This window comes from Lagenorhynchus albirostris, chromosome 2 (assembly GCF_949774975.1).
Source record: "Lagenorhynchus albirostris chromosome 2, mLagAlb1.1, whole genome shotgun sequence".
Lineage (NCBI taxonomy): Eukaryota > Metazoa > Chordata > Mammalia > Artiodactyla > Delphinidae > Lagenorhynchus > Lagenorhynchus albirostris.
Window position 1 is genome coordinate 36,472,702 of NC_083096.1, and position 20,709 is coordinate 36,493,410.

The window sequence follows — 20,709 nt, forward strand, 5'->3', positions numbered from 1 at the left end:
AGGGGAGGTGGGGTAGACCTGGCTGGGTTCCTAAGTCTCTGAGGAACCTGCGCTCCCTCCCTCCCTGGTTGGAGATGACCACAGGGAGCCGTGTGGCCACCACTTCCTCCTTTAGGCTTTACAGGTCATCAAGGTTCCTGTGGTTTGACTTCTGGGGGCCTCCTGCCTCTTCTCGGTGTCCCTGGTAGCTTTAGGCTCCCTGTGTATTATCAGGAGACAACAGCTGGGGATGCCTGAAGTTTCTCCTTGTAAAATGAGAAGTTAGACGAAATAACTCTCTACTAGTTATTTAGCTTCAACATTGGGAGGCTTGACTCCTCCTGATGGACAGGCACCTCTGGATTCACATTAGTCCCACCGATAAGCTTTCTAATGGCGGGAGTTGCAGATTCCATATTGCTTCTGACATCCTAGGGCCACAGAAGTGATTGTAGAGGTCCATTTCTACATACCCATTTCCAGATGAGACATTTGAGGATCAGGGAGCGAAGAGACTTGCCCAAAATCACATAGCTCATCAATAGCTGAGCTCCTGGCACCCAGCCCGGTACCCTCGCCTCACACCGCACCACCTCCCATAGATTGGCAAAGATGGTGCCTTTCTCCCCGTGAGTGTGCATCCTTGGGGTGGGGAGCACAAGCACGTAACATCCGTCAAGACATGGCTGACTTCATAGGTGCAGCAGATGAGAAGGAGGGGGTCTGAGGACCCAAGCTGAGTCCATCTCATACAGAGCCCCTGTACCAGGCAGGGCTGAGCTGCAGTCTCAGCCTCCATCTCATCACCCAGGAAACGTCCTGTGATGGAATCATCCGGCCCTCCATAGACCTGTGGGGCACTGATTGCAAGAGACTAATGTTAACCAACATTAACCTAATTGGGGAGTGATAGATGGCACGGCACAAGCATACGGTGAGTCATCACTGTGCCCGCTAATCCTGCCCGTGCCCGGGACTCTGCACTGGGTCCATTTAGCCAATTCATCTCTCACAGATATCTCTAATGATTGTGCCTGTTGCTCACTGCCCAGGATGGAGGCTTTAATGATGTTAACAAGCTCTCAATAATGAGCCTGACACGGCTGGAAACCAGGGCTGCGTGCAGGCAAGGTGAGGAATGTGCCTGCTGCCTCCTGCCTGCCCCGCGCCTGAGGCGTTGATGGGGCTGGTTTTCTAGGGTGATCACTGGCCCTGGTAGGGACCCCTGGCAACCATTCACCTCCCCAGGCTCCTTTTGTATCCTCACTTCCAGTTTTTCTTGGAACTTTCTTCCCTAGGGCCCTGGGTGAGTGTGATGCATTTGATTTCAAAGATATTGAATAGAACAATATTTCCTTACGTTCCTACGGCACATTACGGTCTTCACGTTTTCATCTCACTGAATTCTCTCCCAAAACCCATGCAGTAGGAATCATGATTTCCATTGGGCCAGTGAAGATTAGAGAGACCAAACAGTTTGCTAAGGTCTCAGGGCTGGCAGGTAGAGGAGGCAGGATTTAGAAGACCTTTGGATCCCAATTCTCATGCGATTTCCATGTCCGGCTGCCCAAGAATTTATATTTCTCTATTCAAAGCCTTACCCTTCAGTCCCCTGTGAACCTTTCCTTTGGAGTCCTGTGGCATCTCACCAAGTTGGAGACTTGACCTGTGTCCAGTGGCCCAAGGCAGCTCCTTGAGGCCAAGGTGGGTCTGGGGTCAGTGTGACTGAGAGTCTAGCTGGGTGTGGCAGGGTGCTGGGCTCTGTAAAGCCATCTCATCTTGACAAGCCCAACAGCTCTCCCCTTCTCTTCTGGCTCAGAAGCGCTACTTATATCATTTCCCCCTTTCCTCTTCCTCATGTCTTTCCTGTAGACCCAGCCAGTCTTCCCTCCATGATTCACTCCTTGAAGGGACAAGGCTGTCAGCGAAGGGTCAGTTCTGCAGGATCTGAATGTCTGCAGGGTCAGGCAGCTCCTTCTTCTCCCCTGCTGGATGTGCCCTAAGTCGGGGAACTTATCCCTCTGACTCTGACCCTGCCCTGGCCACACTGGAATCATGGCCCCTGACCCAGAAGGCCACAGGCTGACGGATAATGGAATTTGCAGGCCACTCTTACCCAGAAGTCCTGCCCCATGGCTGTTAGGGAACGGAAAGAGGCCTGAACCAAAAGTTAGGAGACTTGAGTTCCAACTCTGCCATGGCCACGTATGCACTGAGTGAGTGGGGGAGGTCATTTCACTTCCCAAGTCTTTTACTCTCTCCTACTTTGTAAAACCGTGATAGCAATGTCTACCTCTCAGAGTCCTTACCAATTAAAAGCAAGAGAATGGATGAGAAAGAGTAAGTGCTGATGAAAGATGAAGTGTCATTTTTACGGTTGCCAGTGCCACTTTTCTGGTTGTTACTAAAGGCTGGCTCTGGGGAGGCTGCGAGGGGTGGAGCTAAAGGAGAGGAGCCCTGTTCACGGGCATGCTCCCAGTACCCCCTGCAGAGCTGTGTGCCCAGTGGAACCAGGGTGACTTGACCCAACTTTACATGATAAATCATGCAGAAGGATCTGGCTACTCTCCTCCCTTTCTCCATAGGAGGGGAAGCATCACTCCTCTACCCTCCCACCCCCAGCACCCCCCTAGCTTCATGCCCACCTCCTGCCCACCAACTTCACAGCAGCCGCCACTGCCAGATGAACACCCCAAATGGGAACATATGTCACTTCTGGGGCCCCGTTCGCCTGTCCACCGCTACATGCCTATTTTCTAATTTCCAGCTGACATTTCCCTTAGTGAAATAAATGAATTTGCTCTGGCGGAGGCCCTGCTCAGATTAAGCTGCTGTCAGAGCCCCTTGAGCCAAACTAATTGTTGCCTGCAGCCCACCGAGCGGGATGCATTCCAATGGGGGCTATGGGGGGAGGGGCGGGGGGAAGCAAGGAGGAGCAGAATGGACTGGCTGGGAAAGTGGCTCAGTTAGCCAGTGGGCAGGAGAAGACCAACTGCACGAGAGCATTGCACCGGGAGCCCTGATGCCAGAGGAGCCAGGGAATTGGGAATCAAAATGAATAGGGTATTCTAAGAGTGGAGGTGGGCTAGGAGAGGGCCCTGGGAAGGCTTCAGGGAGTGGGGTCCATGGGAGGAGGGACATAAGAGACGGAGGGAGAGGGGAGAGTCCCCCCCACAAGCTCCGGGGTGGGCCAGAGCGGACTGGACTCACTGCTCAGCGATGATATAATCCCCCGGCAGGGGCGTGCAGGGCACCCCAGCCACCTGCACGTGGTGGGCGATCTCGGAGAAGTCCAGGCCCAGGTTCACGCCATGGATAGTCACTCGGGTCCCTCCTTCAGGGGGTCCGGACACCGTCAAAATCTGCGGGAGGGAAATGGGATGAGCAAAGCTGGTCGGTCACAGGAGTAGGGGCAGTGGCACCCATTTCCCTCCCCACGGGAAGGCTTTGGGACACCTGGAATCTGGGGAAACTGGGTGTGTTTTCTCCGCTTTTCAACTTATCTAGGATCCCGACATTGTCATGATGTAGCTATTTCATCGGTTCTTAGGACATCCATCCAATGATTCATTCATTCATCCACTTATGAAAAAGAAATTATCAGAGAGTACTGGCTCAAGGCAGTACATTTTTTTTTTTTTTTTTTTTTTTTTGCGGTACGCGGGCCTCTCACTGTTGCGGCCTCTCCCGTTGCGGAGCACAGGCTCCAGACGCGCAGGCTCAGCAGCCATGGCTCACGGGCGCAGCCGCTCCGCAGCATGTGGGATCTTCCCGGACCGGGGCACGAACCCGTGTCCCCTGCATCGGCAGGCAGACTCTCAACCACTGCGCCACCAGGGAAGCCCTCAAGGCAGTACTTTAATTCACTAGCCTGATTGTGATCAAGTCACAGAATCTCTCTGAACCTCATTTCTTCTTAGTTGGTAGGAAGGATAATCATCTCTAACCAACCTCTCCCTGGAAGCTCCCGAATGGAGGGTGTCTGGGAGGATTCTGTAAACTTGAAAGGGCTTTGTCATTGTGACCACGCTGTGATTTGCCACTCCTGGGTGCTAGCCTCTGTAGAGTTTACAATGATGAATAGAACAGGAAATCTGCCCTCGAGGAACTTAGTGGTCAAGGAGGAGGAGATAAGGGAGCCATAAATAATGCTGATGCAGGGTACACAGTGATAAGGTGAAGGAAGAGCTGTGGGAGCTCAGAGGAGTTCCAGATTAGGCACTGCTGTGGGGGATGACCAAAGATGGAAAGTATATCTGACATTGTTCTGCAAAAAAAAAATCCTGTGACACGTGCTAGTACCTAAGAGAAATAGCTTTCCGAGTTTCCAAATGTTGCTGGCTTCCCAGCAGCAAGGATCGTTTATTTATTCATTTCTTAATTCAGCCACCAAATGCCGACTGCCTGATTTTGTTTTGACCCAACAGGAAAAGGAACTGCAGAATCAGGCAGCTCTAAGGTATACATTTCTGTCTGGGAATGGATCAGGCTCCAGGAAAAATGCAGCTCTCCAGGATCCAACAGATCACAGGGAATAAGCTCCTACTTCGAGGTCCATAGTTATCCAAAGCAGGAGGAAATTAGACATGAACCCAACTGAAGGCAGGAGCATGGAATTTCAGACCTGGAAGGAGATACGGGGTGTCTTATTCTAAGATCATCATACAACATGTATAAAAGGTTTTAAAAAAGTCCAGGACTCTTTTCACTACACCATTAGAAGGGCAAGAAGGGAGGGAGAGAGGCAAGGAGGGCTGCTCAAGGCCAAGAGTCCACCAGAATCTTCCAGATACGGCCTCTGGGCAGAGATTGGAGGTGAGTACAGGCGAAAATGCTATCAAAGGCTCTGGAGACTCTTCCCCGCTCCTGTCTCCAGCAAAGGGGCACTGCTCTCTTCCAGTAATGTAAGCACCATGAATGCGGCCGCCAACTTGGCCACGAATGCCCAGGTGATAGCAGACACAGAAGAGATGATGGAGGGGATGAGGCCCCGGGACAGGCCTCCTCCCTCACTGCCCACTGACTCCTGGGCTCTTGTGCATTGGCTGCACAGCCAGGTCAGACTCCCACTCAGACCTCCTGATCTCCTACCCTCTTCTGAAGACCTTACATGGTGCAGCCTCCTTCCCTCCTTCAGGCCCAGGCTGGGAACTATCTTATCCGGGGGCCCATTTCACCCAAGTCACCTTGTCTGTGGCTCTGACTCCCTTCTCTGGGAAGAAAATATCCCACCTGATGAATAAAAATAAACAAGATTCATGAGATGAATCAAGGGAGGGGACGGCGGTTCTCAGAGGCATCTTTGTGCACTGGGCCTTGGTGGGTCGGGGAGGCAGGACAATTTGGAGAGAAAGGAGCTGGCATGAGGAACCAGTATCCCCATAGCTTTTCTGTCCCTGAGGGTTCTAAAAACAACTGACACTAGATCTTGGCTGTTACACTCTCCCCTGGTGCCACTTCCTCAGGTCCCCAGGCCTCTTGGCCTCTGGGAGATGGATATTCGTAATGAGGAACAGGAAAGGGCTGGCCTCCATGCCCCTGCAGGAGAGATTCAGGAGGCAGGAAGTAGCTTTGAGCAAATCTAAGCACCTGGTTCTCCTCTGATCACTTGGAATGAACATCACTGGTCCCCCTCCCCTCCTCCAGCCACCTGGATGCCAGGAACCCACCTACTGAAAACCCTGACAGAACTGTGGTGATCAGCTTGCTCTCTTTCTTCCACTTTTATTTTATTTATTTTTATTTTTATTTTTTGTGGTACGCGGGCTTCTCACTGTTGTGGCCTCTCCGATTGCGGAGCACAGGCTCCGGACACGCAGGCTCAGTGGCCATGGCTCACGGGCCCAGCCGCTCCGCGGCATGTGGGATCTTCCCGCACCAGGGCACGAACCTGTGTCCCCTGCATCGGCAGGCGGACTCCCAACCACTGCGCCACCAGGGAAGCCCCTCCACTTTTATTTTTAAAAATACATTCTCTTGCTCACTGCAGTTAATTACAAGCTTTGAGAAAAACTGAAATGAGATCTTTCTGGAAAGTCTAAAAATATTTCCATCTTGCAGGTAGCACGCGGGGATTGTACTGGGGATATTCAGTGGAGTTGGCAGGCCCATGGGGCAGCCTCCTCCTGCTGGGAAGTCTCTGCACTGTCCCCTTTGGACATTCGAGGGTCTGTGGCAGAGACACAGTCATGGCACTTGGGGGTCTGCAGGGTTCATTTGTTAGCACAGAGCTGCCCAGAAACATAAACCAGCTTATACTGTTTAGAGAAGGAAGACTTACAAAAATATTAATATATGCAAGCATTATAATCTTGGCATGAAGACACATGTCAAGGAGATGGGTCCAGCTATCAGCTGGGAGAATCAGCATCCTCATGGGTCACTGGAAAGTGCCTGGGTAATACTGGGTCCACGTGGATCCTCCCCATACAGCAACACACTGTGCTGTGCCACGAGCACCTGGGGAGGTGGTGAAGGAGTTTGGGGGTCAAAGCACTCAGCAGCCCCCATGCCCTGGGGCTTACATGGGATGTAGTTTCCTCTTTCTTGCTTAAGACAAAACTGATGTATAAAAGTCTGGATTTCCAAAACATAGATGAGGTGGTGAGCACTTGATTTGCAAGAGGATTCCCAAGGTCTCCATTACTGATGCCTTCTAAACCTATATCGCTGGCTCAGACCTCTCTCTTGAGCTCCATAGCCATATATCTAATTGCTACTGGACATCTCGACTTCCACACGTATGTCCCTCAGGCACCTCAAATTTCACCATGTCTAGAAACGAACTCTTAATTTTTCCTCCTTCCATCCCCAACCTGATTATCCTCCCAGATCCTTTCTCAAGGTTAATGGAACCACTGTGCACCCAGCCAGGAATCTTGCAAGCATCTTTGACTGCTTCCTTTCCCTTTCCTACCGTGTATAATAAATATAGGGACCATTGGTTCTTACTCCCAGGTGCCTTCTTTTTTTTTTTAAGATTTAATTAATTAATTTTTTTTTTGGTTGCATTGGGTCTTTGTTGCTGTGTGTGGGCTTTCTCTAGTTGTGGTGAACAGGGGCTACTCTTCGTTGCGGTGCTCAGCCTTTTCATTGTGGTGGCTTCTCTTGTTGTGGAGCATGGGCTCTAGGTGCGTGGGCTTCAGTAGTTGTGGCACGCGGGCTCAGTAGTTGTGGCACACGGGCTCAGTAGTTGTGGCACACGGGCTCAGTAGTTGTGGCTCGTGGGCTCTAGAGTGCAGGCTCAGTAGGTGAAGCGCATGGGCTTAGTTGCTCCACAGCTTACGGGATTGAACCCATGTCCCCGGCACTGGCAGGCGGATTCTTATCCACTGTGCCACGAGGGAAGTCTCCCAGGTGCCTTTTGAATCTGTGCCCCACTCTGGTTCCAGCGTAGGTGATAAGCAGGGCTGCATCACCTCTCACCCACACTAACTGCAAGGGCCTTTGTCTTCCTCCATGAGATCTGACTTCTTCACATGGCCAGGTGGGCTTCATCAACACATACCTGCTCTGATTACTAGTCACTTGCTCTAAAGGCCTTCAGTGGCTCTGACCACTGTCCCTAATTCCCGGCCTGGTCCTCCACATCCTGATGTTTGTTACTTCTTCAGCCACATCTGCCGTCTTATACTATATCCACCATGTGCTACCCAGATCCCAGCCGTTTCTATATACACAACACACTTTAAAGATCTGTGCCTTTGCCTGTGTCATTTGTTCTCCCCCAGCTTAAAAATCAGAGAGAGTCAAGGTGCAGGTCTGGGCTCAGCGTGCAAAGGAACGGAGGGAGGAGTCCTGTGTGACACGCCCCGGGCCACCTGAGGGCTTCCAGGTGACTGTGAGGATGAGCATCAGGGTCTACCAAAGCCCTGCCTGTGTGGTGGTAAAATCCAAGGCACACTGCTTTCCTCATTTCTCCCCAAGAATTGAGGAGAGGCTCTAGAAGGGAGGCTTGAAGGAAAAGAATTTATCCTCCAGAGAGGGAGTGAATAGGATTCTTCAGATACCGCTTCATACCAGGCAGGGCTCTACCCTGGAGACAGCCTCCAAGGCTCTCTCTTCAAAGCAGTGTTAGATTGCAGGGCACCCAGCATGGCACCCAGAAAACTTGGTTTTCTTGGGGGCCACGTCTGTCCTCTCCACGTGGGTCTATAAGGAGGCAAGTCGGTGGAGTCCCATACTACTGCTTGCAGAACTCCCAGGAAGGCCTTTCAGCTCTGGAAGGAGTTGGGGGGCCATAGGGGAGGGGAGAGCTAACCTCCCGCAGAGATGGGGGTGAAAGGGCAGGCTGCAGTTACAGACGTTCCCCCACAGACAGAGGGGAAACCAAGATACGGCCAGGATGACAGCCAGATCCTCACGTCTCTGCTTCTAGTTTTAGATGGTCCTCGGGCTGCTGGCTGCTCTGTGGTGTGGAAGGGAGACCTTCTGATGCTTGGGCAGTGTCTGTAGCAGGAAGAGAGTAAGCTCTCGAGTGAGACAGACTTGAATTTGAATTCCAGCTCTGATACTTATGAGCTAGGTGACCTTCAGTCTCAGTGTCCTTATCAGAAAACGGATAACAATGCTTGCCTCACAGGGATGTTGTGAAGGTGAAAGAAGACATTTGGAAAGTCCCTAATATGATGGTGGTTTCGAAGTAGGAAGTAGGTCTTGATAATTGGCAGTTTCCTTCCTTGTGTTCCCCCTGCACCTGTTCCTTCCTAGATCACAAAAACATGCGATGGTTGTGTTGGAGGGAGCTTAGAGGTGATGGGGATCTTCCTACTTATCTGGAAGGAGGACACCTGGTCCAGGGAACTCATAACATAGATGGTGTATGGTGGGGTGACCCAGGGCAGAGAGAGTCACTCATGGGTTGATTGGAGAAAACCTGAGCTTGGATGGGGAGTGGCCGTGATGCCCAGGGCAGGGTCTCAGCGTTGGTGGCTTCTGGGCTCCGCACAGAAGCATATTCTGAACCAGACATCACCCTTTCACCCAGAATAAATTTGGGAGGACACTGGCTGTGTCTAAAATCATCTTCATTCCTCCCTCCCTCCCTTCTTGCCACTTCTTTGCCCCCAGCTATTAGCCATTCTGGGATAAGGCGCAGCATTTCCCAGTGAACTCAATGGATTCTTTCAAGAAAGTAATTCTGAATGAGACGGCCATGCAAACAAATGGTTTGACAGTTTGGGGTGTGTGTGAGTGTGTAGTAGGGGTGTGGAGAGAGGGGGAAGGGAGCTGAAAACCTGTGAAGTCAGCTGGGAAGATCTTTCGATATGGCCGAATTTCAGCCCCATGTTTTTCAGCACATACTGTGGACCTGAAATCTATTTACATTCTCCTCTGTGGACCTCAGAAGGGAGAGCCAGAAGTAGGGGATGAGGGAGAGAAGAGCCCAGAAGCAGCCGCTGAGTTGGGGTGCAGGGGGTGTCTGAGGGTCTCCCCTAGGCTCTGTGCTGACTCTCTCTGTGTGTTCCCCCTTGCCCCCTCCCAGACCTCCAGTTCCCCTCTCTTATGTACTATGCAGGCTCCCAGGGGGAGCTGGGGGTCCCCATGGCTATAGTGGGTAACGCCCATGTGCATTTGACCTGTGGTTCCCTCTGCTGGTCAAGCATGACGCTGACAAATTCTTACCCTTCCTGCAAGGGAATATTTAGTAGCCCCTTTGCCTACACCCCAAGACAGCAACAGCCACCGGACTGTAATGGCATCTTTTCTCAAGAAGGCACTAACTATATGGGGATAGGGACCTTGCTTTCTCTTAGTAACCTGATACACAGCACACTGCCTGGGACACAGCAGCTGTCAAGAAATATCTCCAGTTCTCTATTCCTGGGAAAAGCTGGTCTCAAGAGGATTCTAGTACAAACTGTGTTCTTGAATGACCACTGTAAGAACGGAGATGCCTACGTGTCGCTTGAGAGTGATGCAGTATTTTCACATCAGAAGCATTAAGAAGTTCTTCCTGCAATCTCTCTTATTTTAATTTAAGCCAGTTTCTGCTGTGATTCCTCATCGAATGGAGGACTCAACAGCTGCCTCCTCATCAAACCGCTTTCAGATACTGAAGACAGCAATTAAGTCGCCTCTGGTCTGCGCTTCTGCAATTCTGTTAGCCTTTTGTTGGAAGCGCTTGTTTTCCAGGTCCTTTGATCATTTCAGATGCTTTTCTTTGGACCCTTGGATATCCATGCATCCTCGGAGAGTGTAGGGACCCCAAGCAGGCTTGTGGCTTGAGCAAAGGTCTGTGGATTTGCAGCAAATGAGGTCTGAGCCAACCATTTCACTTAGTGCATCCCACAGGCCATCAACCAGGCTGGCCCTGGGCAAATCCCAGAGCGAGGGTAAGCCCTTATCTTTCCCAAGTGCTTTTTTTCACTACCTGGAGTTCCTTCCCGCATTTTAGTCACCTTACACTCTACTATTGTCTCTTCCCTAATGAACCCTTTATTTGCATTTAATGGGACATTAAGTTGTTATTACCTTAAGAGTATTGGCTTTCTAACTGGTTGTAGAATTAAAAGTTTGTCTATTCGCAGGATTCAGAAGGGAAATGTGGGAAACATTAGCACAGAGGGCTCAGTCCAGCAGCCCCTAAGCCCTGTCCCAGAAGCAGTCACAGACCACGCCCGGGTAGAGGTGGCTGGTCCCAGTCCAGGCCATGTCCCTGATCTGGTCACCTTAAGCTCGGGTGAATAGGCCAGTAGGATGTGGGATGAGGCTGGCACGTGCTGACGGGAGGGCACTAACCAGGAGACTCCTATCTCCTGCTGGGTCCTCTCAAAGACGCCTGGAGCCCCTGATTTGGGGAGCCGCTTCCCCATCTCCTCAGACCTCACCTGTCAGCAGCACAGCCCAACTGAGCCTGACGCACGCCTGAGCATCCCAGCCAAACCTGTATTCCTGCCAGACTGTGTCATGTTTGTTTTCCACCGTGGGTGCCTTGACCTGGAAAACAGCCGCCGTGATGCTGCACTCGCCCTGATTCTTGCAGCCGCTAATTGAACAGTTCGGAGGGAACTGTGCCACAAATCCATCCAAGGGCGAGAGCAGATGCAGCGATTAATTACAGCTGGGGAGCTCCGAAGGGCTGCACCAGGGAGCAGAGTGGGAGATGCTGGAGGCCCAGGGGCTTGGCAGCCTGGGGAGTGCCATTCCTGAACTCAGGCAGAGCCTTGGAGAGATGGAGTTGGGGCCTCCTATAGGGTAGATGTTTAAGGGGTCAAAGGAGAACCCCTTCATGGTGGGAGCCTCATGAAGCCCGGCTCCCATCCTAGAGACCCTGTCTTCCTCTGCTTATATCTCCTGCCTGATAGATGTGATGGCAGAGAAGACAGAAACGGGCATTGGCTCCAGGTTACTGAAGATTCTGATAATGATGCCTACCATTTTCTTTTCATTTATTAAGTACTTATCATGAGCCAGGTATTGTGCCAAGGGCCTTATATATTTTATCTCATTTAGGGCTCACAACAAACAAAGTGAGAACAGTAGTATTCTCATTTTACAGATGGGGAATAGTGTCCCTGAGAGGTTAGTAACTTGCTCAACGTCACACTGTGAGTGGTCCATCTAACCGGTGCCTCAAGCCTCCGTACCACAACGCCTGAGTTACTATCCTGCCGGGGACAGCCCCGAGACCACCAGCCATGAGAACTCATGCTCCAGCCTGCCTGTGGGCGCCTCTGCGCAGGTCCTGCAGCCCCGCTCCCGTGGCTAAGGTCAAGCTTGCTGCTTTCCAAGGAGCCCTGGAGTTGGCTTTGCTGGGACCACCATCTCTCCGAACTTCTCAGCTTCCACCCTCCCTCCTCTCTGGCCCTGCCCCTGTGAATGCCCACATGCCCCTTGGCCTTGCCGCTGGGTCATCTCTCCCTGTGCATCCCAGTCTCCCCAAATTGTGCTTGGGGTGGGGATTACGGCTTGCTCCCCATCTCTGCAGCAAGGCTTGATGAAGAGCTTGGTGCCTGCGCCGTTTCCTCCTCCAGCCCTGTGGATTGACAGTTCTGTTTGTCTAAGTGAGCCCAGGAAAGAGATGAAGGATGCTATATGGGTCAAACATGGGAGTTCTAGAGTCAAGTAGCTGAAGGTTAACTCCTAGTGCTAAAACTCACTAGCAGTGTGACATTAAGAAAGGTATCACACTTCATAGTGCCTTGGTTTCCTCGTCTGTAAAGTGGGACTAATGATAATAGCTTCCACCTCATAAAAGTTGTTGTAAAGTCTAAATGAGATAATATACATGAGGTGCTAAGTTAGCAGTGCTAGGTGCCAGGTAAGCATTCAGTGAACGTTATCTATCATTTTTTCTCATTACTATTTTATGATTAAGAAATTTGGACAGAAGCCAGGTCAGTTGAGGTCCAGAGGAAAAGTGGCTTCATTTTTATAAGCATCCCAGGAGGGTAGAGCCTCTGGGTATTGTTCTTGGTGGGGCTCAGGGCAGGGGCAGAGAGCCGACCTGCAGAGGGGAAGTGCCGGGTGTGGAGGTTGCCCAGCACGGTTTTGGCTGCCTCTCGGACGGGCCTGTGCAGTTCTTGCCATGTCTCCAGCAGGCTGTCAGCACCCTAGGCTGTGCTCTTAAGAGGAGACGGGAGAGACTGACGTCAGATCCTCCCAGAGCAGCCAAGGGAGGGGGGTCCCAGAGAAGTCGTCCCAGGGTGAAGTATCCCCAACTGATGGTCACGCTTTGTCTGGAAAGCTCCTGTGTCTGAGATTGGGATCGAGAGGGTTCTGCCCTGAGCATCCCCCTAATCAGGACAGGCCAGCGAGGACAATTGTGGGTATGTAGACAGCTAATCCTCCCCTGACTAATCCAGTTACTCCTTTCCTGTTGCTTAGGGTTTTCCTGACTTTAGAGCAGTGATGCCAACTTTGTGCCTGCAGATTTTGATCTCAGCCTGGCTCCCAAAGGCACCTGGATGCTGGATCCAAGACGGCAAACTGTCACATTCTTTTCCAACTTGGTGTGTGTGTGGGTGTGAGCGCGCAAGCACATGTGCGTGAGAGCAAGTATGTGCACACTCTTCACGGCAGGCTAGAGCCCAGTTGACGAGCCCTGCAGGAATCTACAGCATCGGCGACACCAGCTCTCCTACCCGGCATGAATCCTTGCTGGCTCTGTCTTAGCTGATAGTACATTCAAAACCTAATTGTTATCTCAGCAGAGCAACTCCATTATTCATCCTGACACCATCCCCCGTTAGCTGTTTGTTGCAGTGATGTTATATTAATGAGCCCTGCAAATAAATGAACGGGAGATCAGAGGGCCGACTTGTTTCTCAGGAAAGCTGGCTGACTTATTTATTTATTTGTTGGGAACTTCGCAGTGAGTCGCTCTGGCCCTGGGCAGGTGGCTCCCGGCTTTTCCTGCCGAGATTCAGTGCAGTCTTATGGATAAATACGTGTAAGTGTCCAGCTTTCCAAACAGTTTCACAAATCCATTTGCATCTGAGAGAATCCAGGAAAAGAATCTACTTTAAAATATTTGGTATACACACTACTATATATAAAATAGATAACTAATAAGGACCTACTGCATAGCACAGGGAACTCTCCTCAATACTCTGTAATGGACTATATGGGAAAAGAATCTAAAAAAAGGAGTGGATATATGTATTGCTGTACACCTGAAATTAACACAATGTTGTAAATCAACTCTACCCCAGTAAAAATTAAAAAAAAATACTTGGGCAAACGGAGAGCAGGAGAAAGCAAGAGCAATGGATCATCTCAAACTACCATCGCATCAATGATTATTTATGCTTGATTTTGGAGGGCAGTGTTGGCGGTTTTCTACAATTGGTTTTCTTTCCCGGTTACATGTAATTAAGAGAATGTTAAACAGAATCAGTATTCCCTAAACATGGACAAGTGAGGTGTGGGGGAAGTTACTGAAGTTAAATTTATACAGTAAAAGCTACAAGGTGGTCCTAGGTCCCAGTACTCCTAGGACCTGGCAACAGTGTGCTCTTACTGTGCTTTGTGTTAGGGGACGTCAGAAACACACGGGAGCGTTTCTTGGTAGCCAAAGGGTGTAGGTTCCTGGTCACTCCCTGAGGACCCCTACACTGGGGATTCGTCCCTTGCATCCCAAGCCTGCTTTGCCTTTACTGCACCCTGATCTCCGTTCTCACCTGCAGGCATGAACCACCTGGGCCTCATCCTCTGGGCTCTCCCATCAGGCTGAGATGCTTTTGAGAGTAACTTTCACTGTAACCATCGTCCCATTGATAGACACACCCAGAAACCAACCAAACCGAGTCTGATAGCTTTAAGAAACACATGTAATTAAAGTAACACATCCCCTGGACAGGCAAGAAGTGATTGCCCTAAGCTCAAAAGTGCCCCCAAATGCTCTTCCATTTTTCTCCCCCACTCATAGGAATAAGTGTGGACTTAATTATCTTTAGGAAGATAGGTGACGGTTATTTTCAGACTTGAAAGAGTAGCCAATGTTCTCAGTTTGTCTGGCATCTCCTGAGACCTTCCAAGGGGATTCAGATCCTGGGCACAGATGTTTTGGGGGTGGGGTGAGGTGGGAAAGTGTATAGCCAGGGAGTACTTCTCCATCCATCTGACCAAGAGAAGTAGCATCAAGTGGTGGAGCAAGTCCGTATTCTGGAGTCAGAAGGGTCTGGTTCTGAATTTGTTTTGTCACCAACCAGATGTGCAACTTTGGGCCAATGACTTACTCCCCTAAGCACTGTTTCCCCAGCTCTTATAGCCGTCTCGCAGGATTGCAGGGAGGAGTAGGTATATGGAATACATGGGTTCTGGCACAGAGTAGTGTCTTGTTAAAGAAAAGCTATTATTATTAAGGCTCCCAGAACTAAGAATATGGCTTGTCTGTTCATGTCCTTGGCCTGAGGTTGGTGTCCTTATCAGGTGTGGAGGCCTTGGTCCCTGCCACAGTTCTCTTTCCTAATAGAAGACAGCTGCAAAGGGTGTAGATTAGAAATCTCTGTCCGAGGCCCTTTGGAAGAAACAGAGCCGCCTGCAGGGCGATCAAGTTCCAGCCTCTTCCAGGTGGCCAATGCTCAGGGATAGGCTGGTTGCATCCCCCTTCCTCCCCACCCAGGACTAATTTATCCACGTGATAACTTCCAATCTTAGCACAGTGCAGGGCATAGAGCAGTCACTCATGACGTGAATGTTTAATGGATGAATCAATTCCTTAGAACCATGGCATCTCCTCCTTTTGCTCAGAATGTTCTGTTGTGGGTTGAATTTTATCCCCCACAAATTCATATATTGAATCCCTAACTCCCATTACCTCAGAATATGACCTTATTTGCAGATAGGGTCCTTAGAGAGATAATCAAGTTAAAATGAGGTCATTAGTGTGGGCCCTAATCAAATATGACTGGCATTCTTATTTAAAAAGAATTAACTGGAGACAGACATGCACACAGGGAGAACACCATGTGGACACGAAGGCTTAGACTGGGGAGTTGCTTCCACAAGCCAAGGAACGCCAAAGATCGCCCCAAACCACCAGAAGCCAAGAGAAAGGCATGGAACAGATTCTCCTCACAGCCCTCAGAATGAACCAACCCTCTGATACCTGGATGTTAGACTTCTGGCCCTCAGAACTGTGAGAAAGTAAGTTTCTGTTGTTTAAGCCCCCCGTGGTGCTTTGTAACTGCAACCCTAGCAGACCAATACACTCACTTTGAGTGGAGACCTCTTTCACGCGAGCTCCAAAGCCCCTTGGTCCTTTCTAAATTTCTTTTCCCAAGAACATGTTCGATCTCTTTCCCCTTTCTGCTGGATGCTGCCCACTCACAGTTTCTTGGGAAATGTTTTCTCTGGGTTTTCCCTTTCTCTCTAGGGGATGGCTCCTAACATCCCCCACTTCGATCTCGCAGCAGGTCCTGAAGCACATGCTGGGAAGGACAGAAACATGGCTTCCTGGCATCTCACAGGCTTTCCAAACCTCTGCACATTGTCTCCTGTACTGGGGGTTGAACAGGTGACAAGTGCACAGACACCCGGGATGACAGCTGGAATGGGAGCAGCCTGGGATGCCTCCCACAGGGGACAGCGTCATTATCACACCAAGGGCTGGCTGAGAAGCAGCAGATGGTGAATCCTGAGGGGGTCCTAACCTGAAGATGATGCAAACTGGGAAATTCAATCTGCTGTAAGACTTGTCCTACATGGAGCTGCCATAAGAGATGGGTCTCTAGGGGAGGAATTGGTTGCTATGGAGACAGTTGGGTTAGCAGGGGTTAAGAAAGAACACAGCTGTTCATCCAACTGAGCTTGAGCTCACTCCTTTTCCTAAAGTAGAATTCCTTTGAGGTCATCTCATTGATTTCCCTGCCCCTGGGCAGGACAGCACCATTCCAGTCCCTACTGGTTTCCAGCACTGGACATTCTGCTGCTCCCAGTAGCTGTCATGGGCCATCAGAGAATCCTTCTCTTCTCCCTCAGGAAAGATCTTTGTAGTCAATGGCTTCTGTTTGCACGTGGGCATGCATTGAGGGGGCTACACATTTTGCAGATAAGGAAGGGCCAGAGACAAGAGGGAGGTATGTATAAAAGGGCACAGAGCTCACAGAATTCCCTGTCCCCGGGCAGGACAGCACCATTCCAGAAAAATAAGATCTATGCCAACATCAAGGAATTAACCAAGAAAACTGAGGTAAAGAAAATGAGTTGATTCTTCTTAAAAGTTACTTTTAACAAATTATACATTTTTGGTAACAAATGCCATAGAAATGAGGTTGTCTTCTTCTCAGCGCATCCCACGGAGAGGTGCCTGAGGTTGATTCTTCCCGTAACTGGTGGTTAACTTTGATCACTCGGTTAAGGAACCTTATCCCTTTAACCACTGTCTACCAGGTTTCTTCACTGTAAAGGGTATATGAAAGTATACTGAACTATTTTTCTTGTTGTAATTAATACATATCTTGTGGGGAGATAGCTTGAGGCTATATAAATATCCTATTTCTCATCATACTTTCACTTGCTAATTTTAGCATTCATTGGCCATTCTTGCCTGAAACAATTATTACTGTGAATTTTGCCAAATGGTGCTTTTCTATTTCCCTAAGTCCTTCTACACTTATGAGTTGGAGTTCTAGTATAAAGAGGAGCTTCCTCTCTCCCACATTAGTTATTAATTTATTATATCAATAAGGACCATAGATTCTTATATCATTCTCTTGAGTATAGTCCATTAGTATTATAATTTATTTTCTTGCTTACATTGCCCCAGATTTGGCCACTAGGGCCAAATCAAGTTGGCTCCTGTGTCCTTTGGACATGCACCCTACAGTTTTTCTGGTGTTCCTTGACAAAACTATATAACCTGAATTTAATCATGAGGAAACATCAGACAAATCCCAGCTGAGGGACGTTCTACAAAGTAAGGGTCCCGTGCTCTTCCACAGTATCAAGGTCATGAAAGACAAAGACTGAGGATTATAGCACTGCGCAGCCATGACAATGGAATGCCACATGTGATCCTGGATTGGAGCCTGGACCAGAAAAAGGACATCAGTGAGATGACTGGCAAATGTGAATAAGACATGTATATTAGATGGCTTTATTCTATCACTGTTAATTTCCTGATTTTGATCATTGTACTGTGGTTATGTAAGATGTTAATTTTGGAGAATCTGGGTGAAGGGTATATGAAAGTTCTTTGTACTATTTTTGTACCTTTTTATAAGTCTGAAATTATTTCAAACATGAAAAGTTAAAAAAGTGAAAAATGACTTTTATAAGGAGAGGAGGATAGATTGGGGGTGGGAGGCGCAGGATGAAAGTGAAGAAAACATTCCAGCCCTGTCTCCTCCAGCTCACATGTGCTGTCCAGAATGCTGTCCCCCAAGCGTCTGGAGACACGGTGTGGGTCTGTCTCTCTCCCAAGATACTCTTTCTTTCTCCACAGCCTCTACTTGAAAAACACCAAGAGGAGACCCAACTGCTCAGGGCCTCTAACTCCTGCTGCTATGTTCCCTGGGAAAATCAATTACAGCCTAATTACCTCAGGGGGTTAATTAGCATCGTGTAGCCTGGGTGTCCTCTGCGAACAGAGCAGCCTGTCAGTCCTCGGTCAGTGAGCAGGGGTGGCGGAGGCAGAGGTTTCTCAGGGAGAAGGCTGCCTCCTGGCTGGGCTGGGGCCCCTGCCAGTCAGAGAGGAGACAGGGCTGGGGCAGCAGCCGGTTGTCGGAAGTGAGAGGGGCTGATGGAAGCAAGTCCTTGCCTAAGCTCCCCTGTACCAGAGGTGCAGAGGCAGCAGCAAGAAGAATTACAGAACAGAGCAAGTTCTCAAGGCAGCCGTTGCTGGAAATCACTAGAATCAGGGAGAAGGCATGGAGCCCTGAGCTGCTCAGGGAGCTAGCTGTCTGAGGGCAGGGAAAGGGACAGTGCATCTGCTCAGGGAAGAGGTAGAAAAGGAGCAACCCCTTCTGCTTTTTTTAATAAATTTTTGGCCAAACTACATGGCTTGTGGGATCTTAGTTCCCTGACTAGGGATCGAACCAGTGAAAGCCCGAGTCTTAACCACTGAACCACCAGGGAATTACCCCCTCCTACTTTCTTAAACATGCAAATCACAGTGATACTTGCCCTGGCCGATATTCCTAGTCACCATAAGGAACATGCAAGTAGTTTCAAAGCACAAGTGACAGTCGGTGAATAGGGAGCAGCAGAGAGTGATGAGCACACATTGCAACCGAAGTTAAATACAACTATTCCTCTCCCCGGCCATTCAAACTCCAAGCAGCTGCATGTTCATTCACATTACCTATTCATCTTCCTTTGCAATTGACTATTCAGGAAACATCATTTTTTCCAGGGTAGCTAATTACCTATTTCTTTCCATTAAAATGCACAAACAAATTGGGACCGAGGGTAAACCCGGGGAAATGGCACAGTGGCTAATGCAGTGCCTGCTTTCACTTTCTTCCTCCGTTTTCAGCTTTGCAACTCTGAGCTAACTGCAGCTCCTGAAAGCGCATTTCTGCTGAGAAAAGCTAAACCTGTTTTCTGAAACGTTCATCCGCCGTGCAGCTGATTTCTCGTCCCCACCTGGCTCAGCCAGCCTGGCAGGGAGGCTGCACTGGCTGTGCCTCCTCGGTGCCCACCGACGGGCACGCACATTCGTGCACGGGCGTGAGGACACACTTCCATACGCTTGGCATTTACGCCTGGACACAGGCCATCGAGACACCCGTGAGAGGCTTTACACACCCTCACATTAAACTCACTCTATGCCAAGAATTCTTCCGTAAAGGCTCAACTCCCACTGCCCTGGGGTCAGCTCCCAGCCATCCCATCCCACTCTGGGAAACTGGGGGACTCACCTCGGTGATTTGGGGGTTGGAGCACTTAACATTGTGGCTGGACCAGTCAAGCCAGGGGCTGGAGGGGCTGCTACAGTGCTGCTGGAGGGTGCACCTGCGCTCACCGCTGCACCAGCCACACTCGAACTTCCGGTCGGCCTTGAGGCAGAGGCCACAGCTCTCCCGCTGGGCTGCACACTTGTAGAGGTGGACTGCAAAGAGAGGAGGGGCAGTCACAGATGGGGTTGGAGAGGACGCCTCACAATTTACCCCCTTCTTGCAGGCGTGATAGAAACCGCCCCCCATCCATGGATAACACCCATGATCATCATTATCCCTGCAAGAATAATTGATGGGGAATTAATAATAAATTGAGCCTCTTAGCAGTCGTTTAAAGGCACTACAAGAAAATATTATGTAAGAGTTCTGGCTCTAGATTAAATTGGATCAGGGCTTTAATTGTGGCTTCACCACTTCCTAGCAATGTGACAAAGAATTTAACTTCTTTCAACGTTCAGTACCTACTCTATAACACGGTGATAATCATTGTTTTTTGTGAGGTTTGAATGAGATGTTGTATATTCAGTGCTTAGCACAGTGCCTGTAACATAGCTGATGTTCTGTACATGCTTATTATCTTTTCTTTGAACTCAAACTACATTCTTACGCTGCTGCTTCTCTTTCTGCCACATACGGCCCTCGCTGAAAGATGTAAGGACTGATTTCCCCATTTCAGGCAAAAAAGAAGCTCAAAGAGAGATGTAATGACTCTTGGAGTTTACTAAGGTTAGTGCCCCAAGCTGGGATTCTGCAGATCCAACTCGCTGTGCCGCTAGCACGCAGGTCCTGAGAGGAGAGAGGCACACAGGGGACTGGGTGGGTCTGGGAGAGGCATCAGCTGGGGCTTCAAGAAAGGCCACATGCCTGGCAGAGTGGAAGCAGAGCTGATAAGGAACGATGGTTGATGCCATCCTGTTCATGGCCCTGTGGATGGAGCGGATATCCCCAGAGAGGGCAAACTGGCTACTTAACAGGTCACTTTTGGAGTCTGCAAATGCTTTTGCTTTTGTCTCCTACCCACTTAGAAGCCCTAGACAGGCCAGTCGGCAGAACCGTTTTGTGAGCCCGAGGCTTGGTGGTTGTCTGCTGGAGTTTTGAATTCAGAGTCCCAAGTAGAAGTCTTCAGAAGCAGAATACTTAGAAAGTCATTTTTCAACTCTTCTGGTCAAGCAGACGTAAGCTCTCAGGCCTGGGCGCCATGCCTCTGGAGCTCAGGTACATGCCCCAGGGTAGAGGTATTTTTTTATTCTTCCATGCGTCCCCATTCTACTCCTCTGCTCTGCCAAACATTCCTCAGTCTCAGCTGCAGGGGCTATACTGAAACATCCTCATGCCTACGGCTTCTTATGGTAGCGGGCAGGAAATGGGAATCTTAAAATGAACA

General features: G+C 49.8%; 1 protein-coding gene across 3 annotated transcripts in view; it reads right to left on the minus strand.

Annotated features, from left to right (window-relative positions):
- PLXNA2 (plexin A2) overlaps positions 1 to 20,709 on the minus strand; it is a 216,498-nt gene that overhangs the window by 35,613 nt on the left and 160,176 nt on the right. For 2 of the 3 annotated variants that reach the window (XM_060130559.1, XM_060130565.1), the window contains exons 12-13: positions 19,287 to 19,477; positions 3,190 to 3,341 (exon numbers count right to left, since the gene is read on the minus strand). In XM_060130559.1, coding sequence (XP_059986542.1) covers positions 3,190 to 3,341; positions 19,287 to 19,477 — 343 coding nt within the window. Of the gene's footprint in view, positions 1 to 3,189; positions 3,342 to 13,240; positions 13,417 to 19,286; positions 19,478 to 20,709 lie in introns of those variants that run through there. The other variant, XM_060130571.1, reaches the window with a different exon arrangement.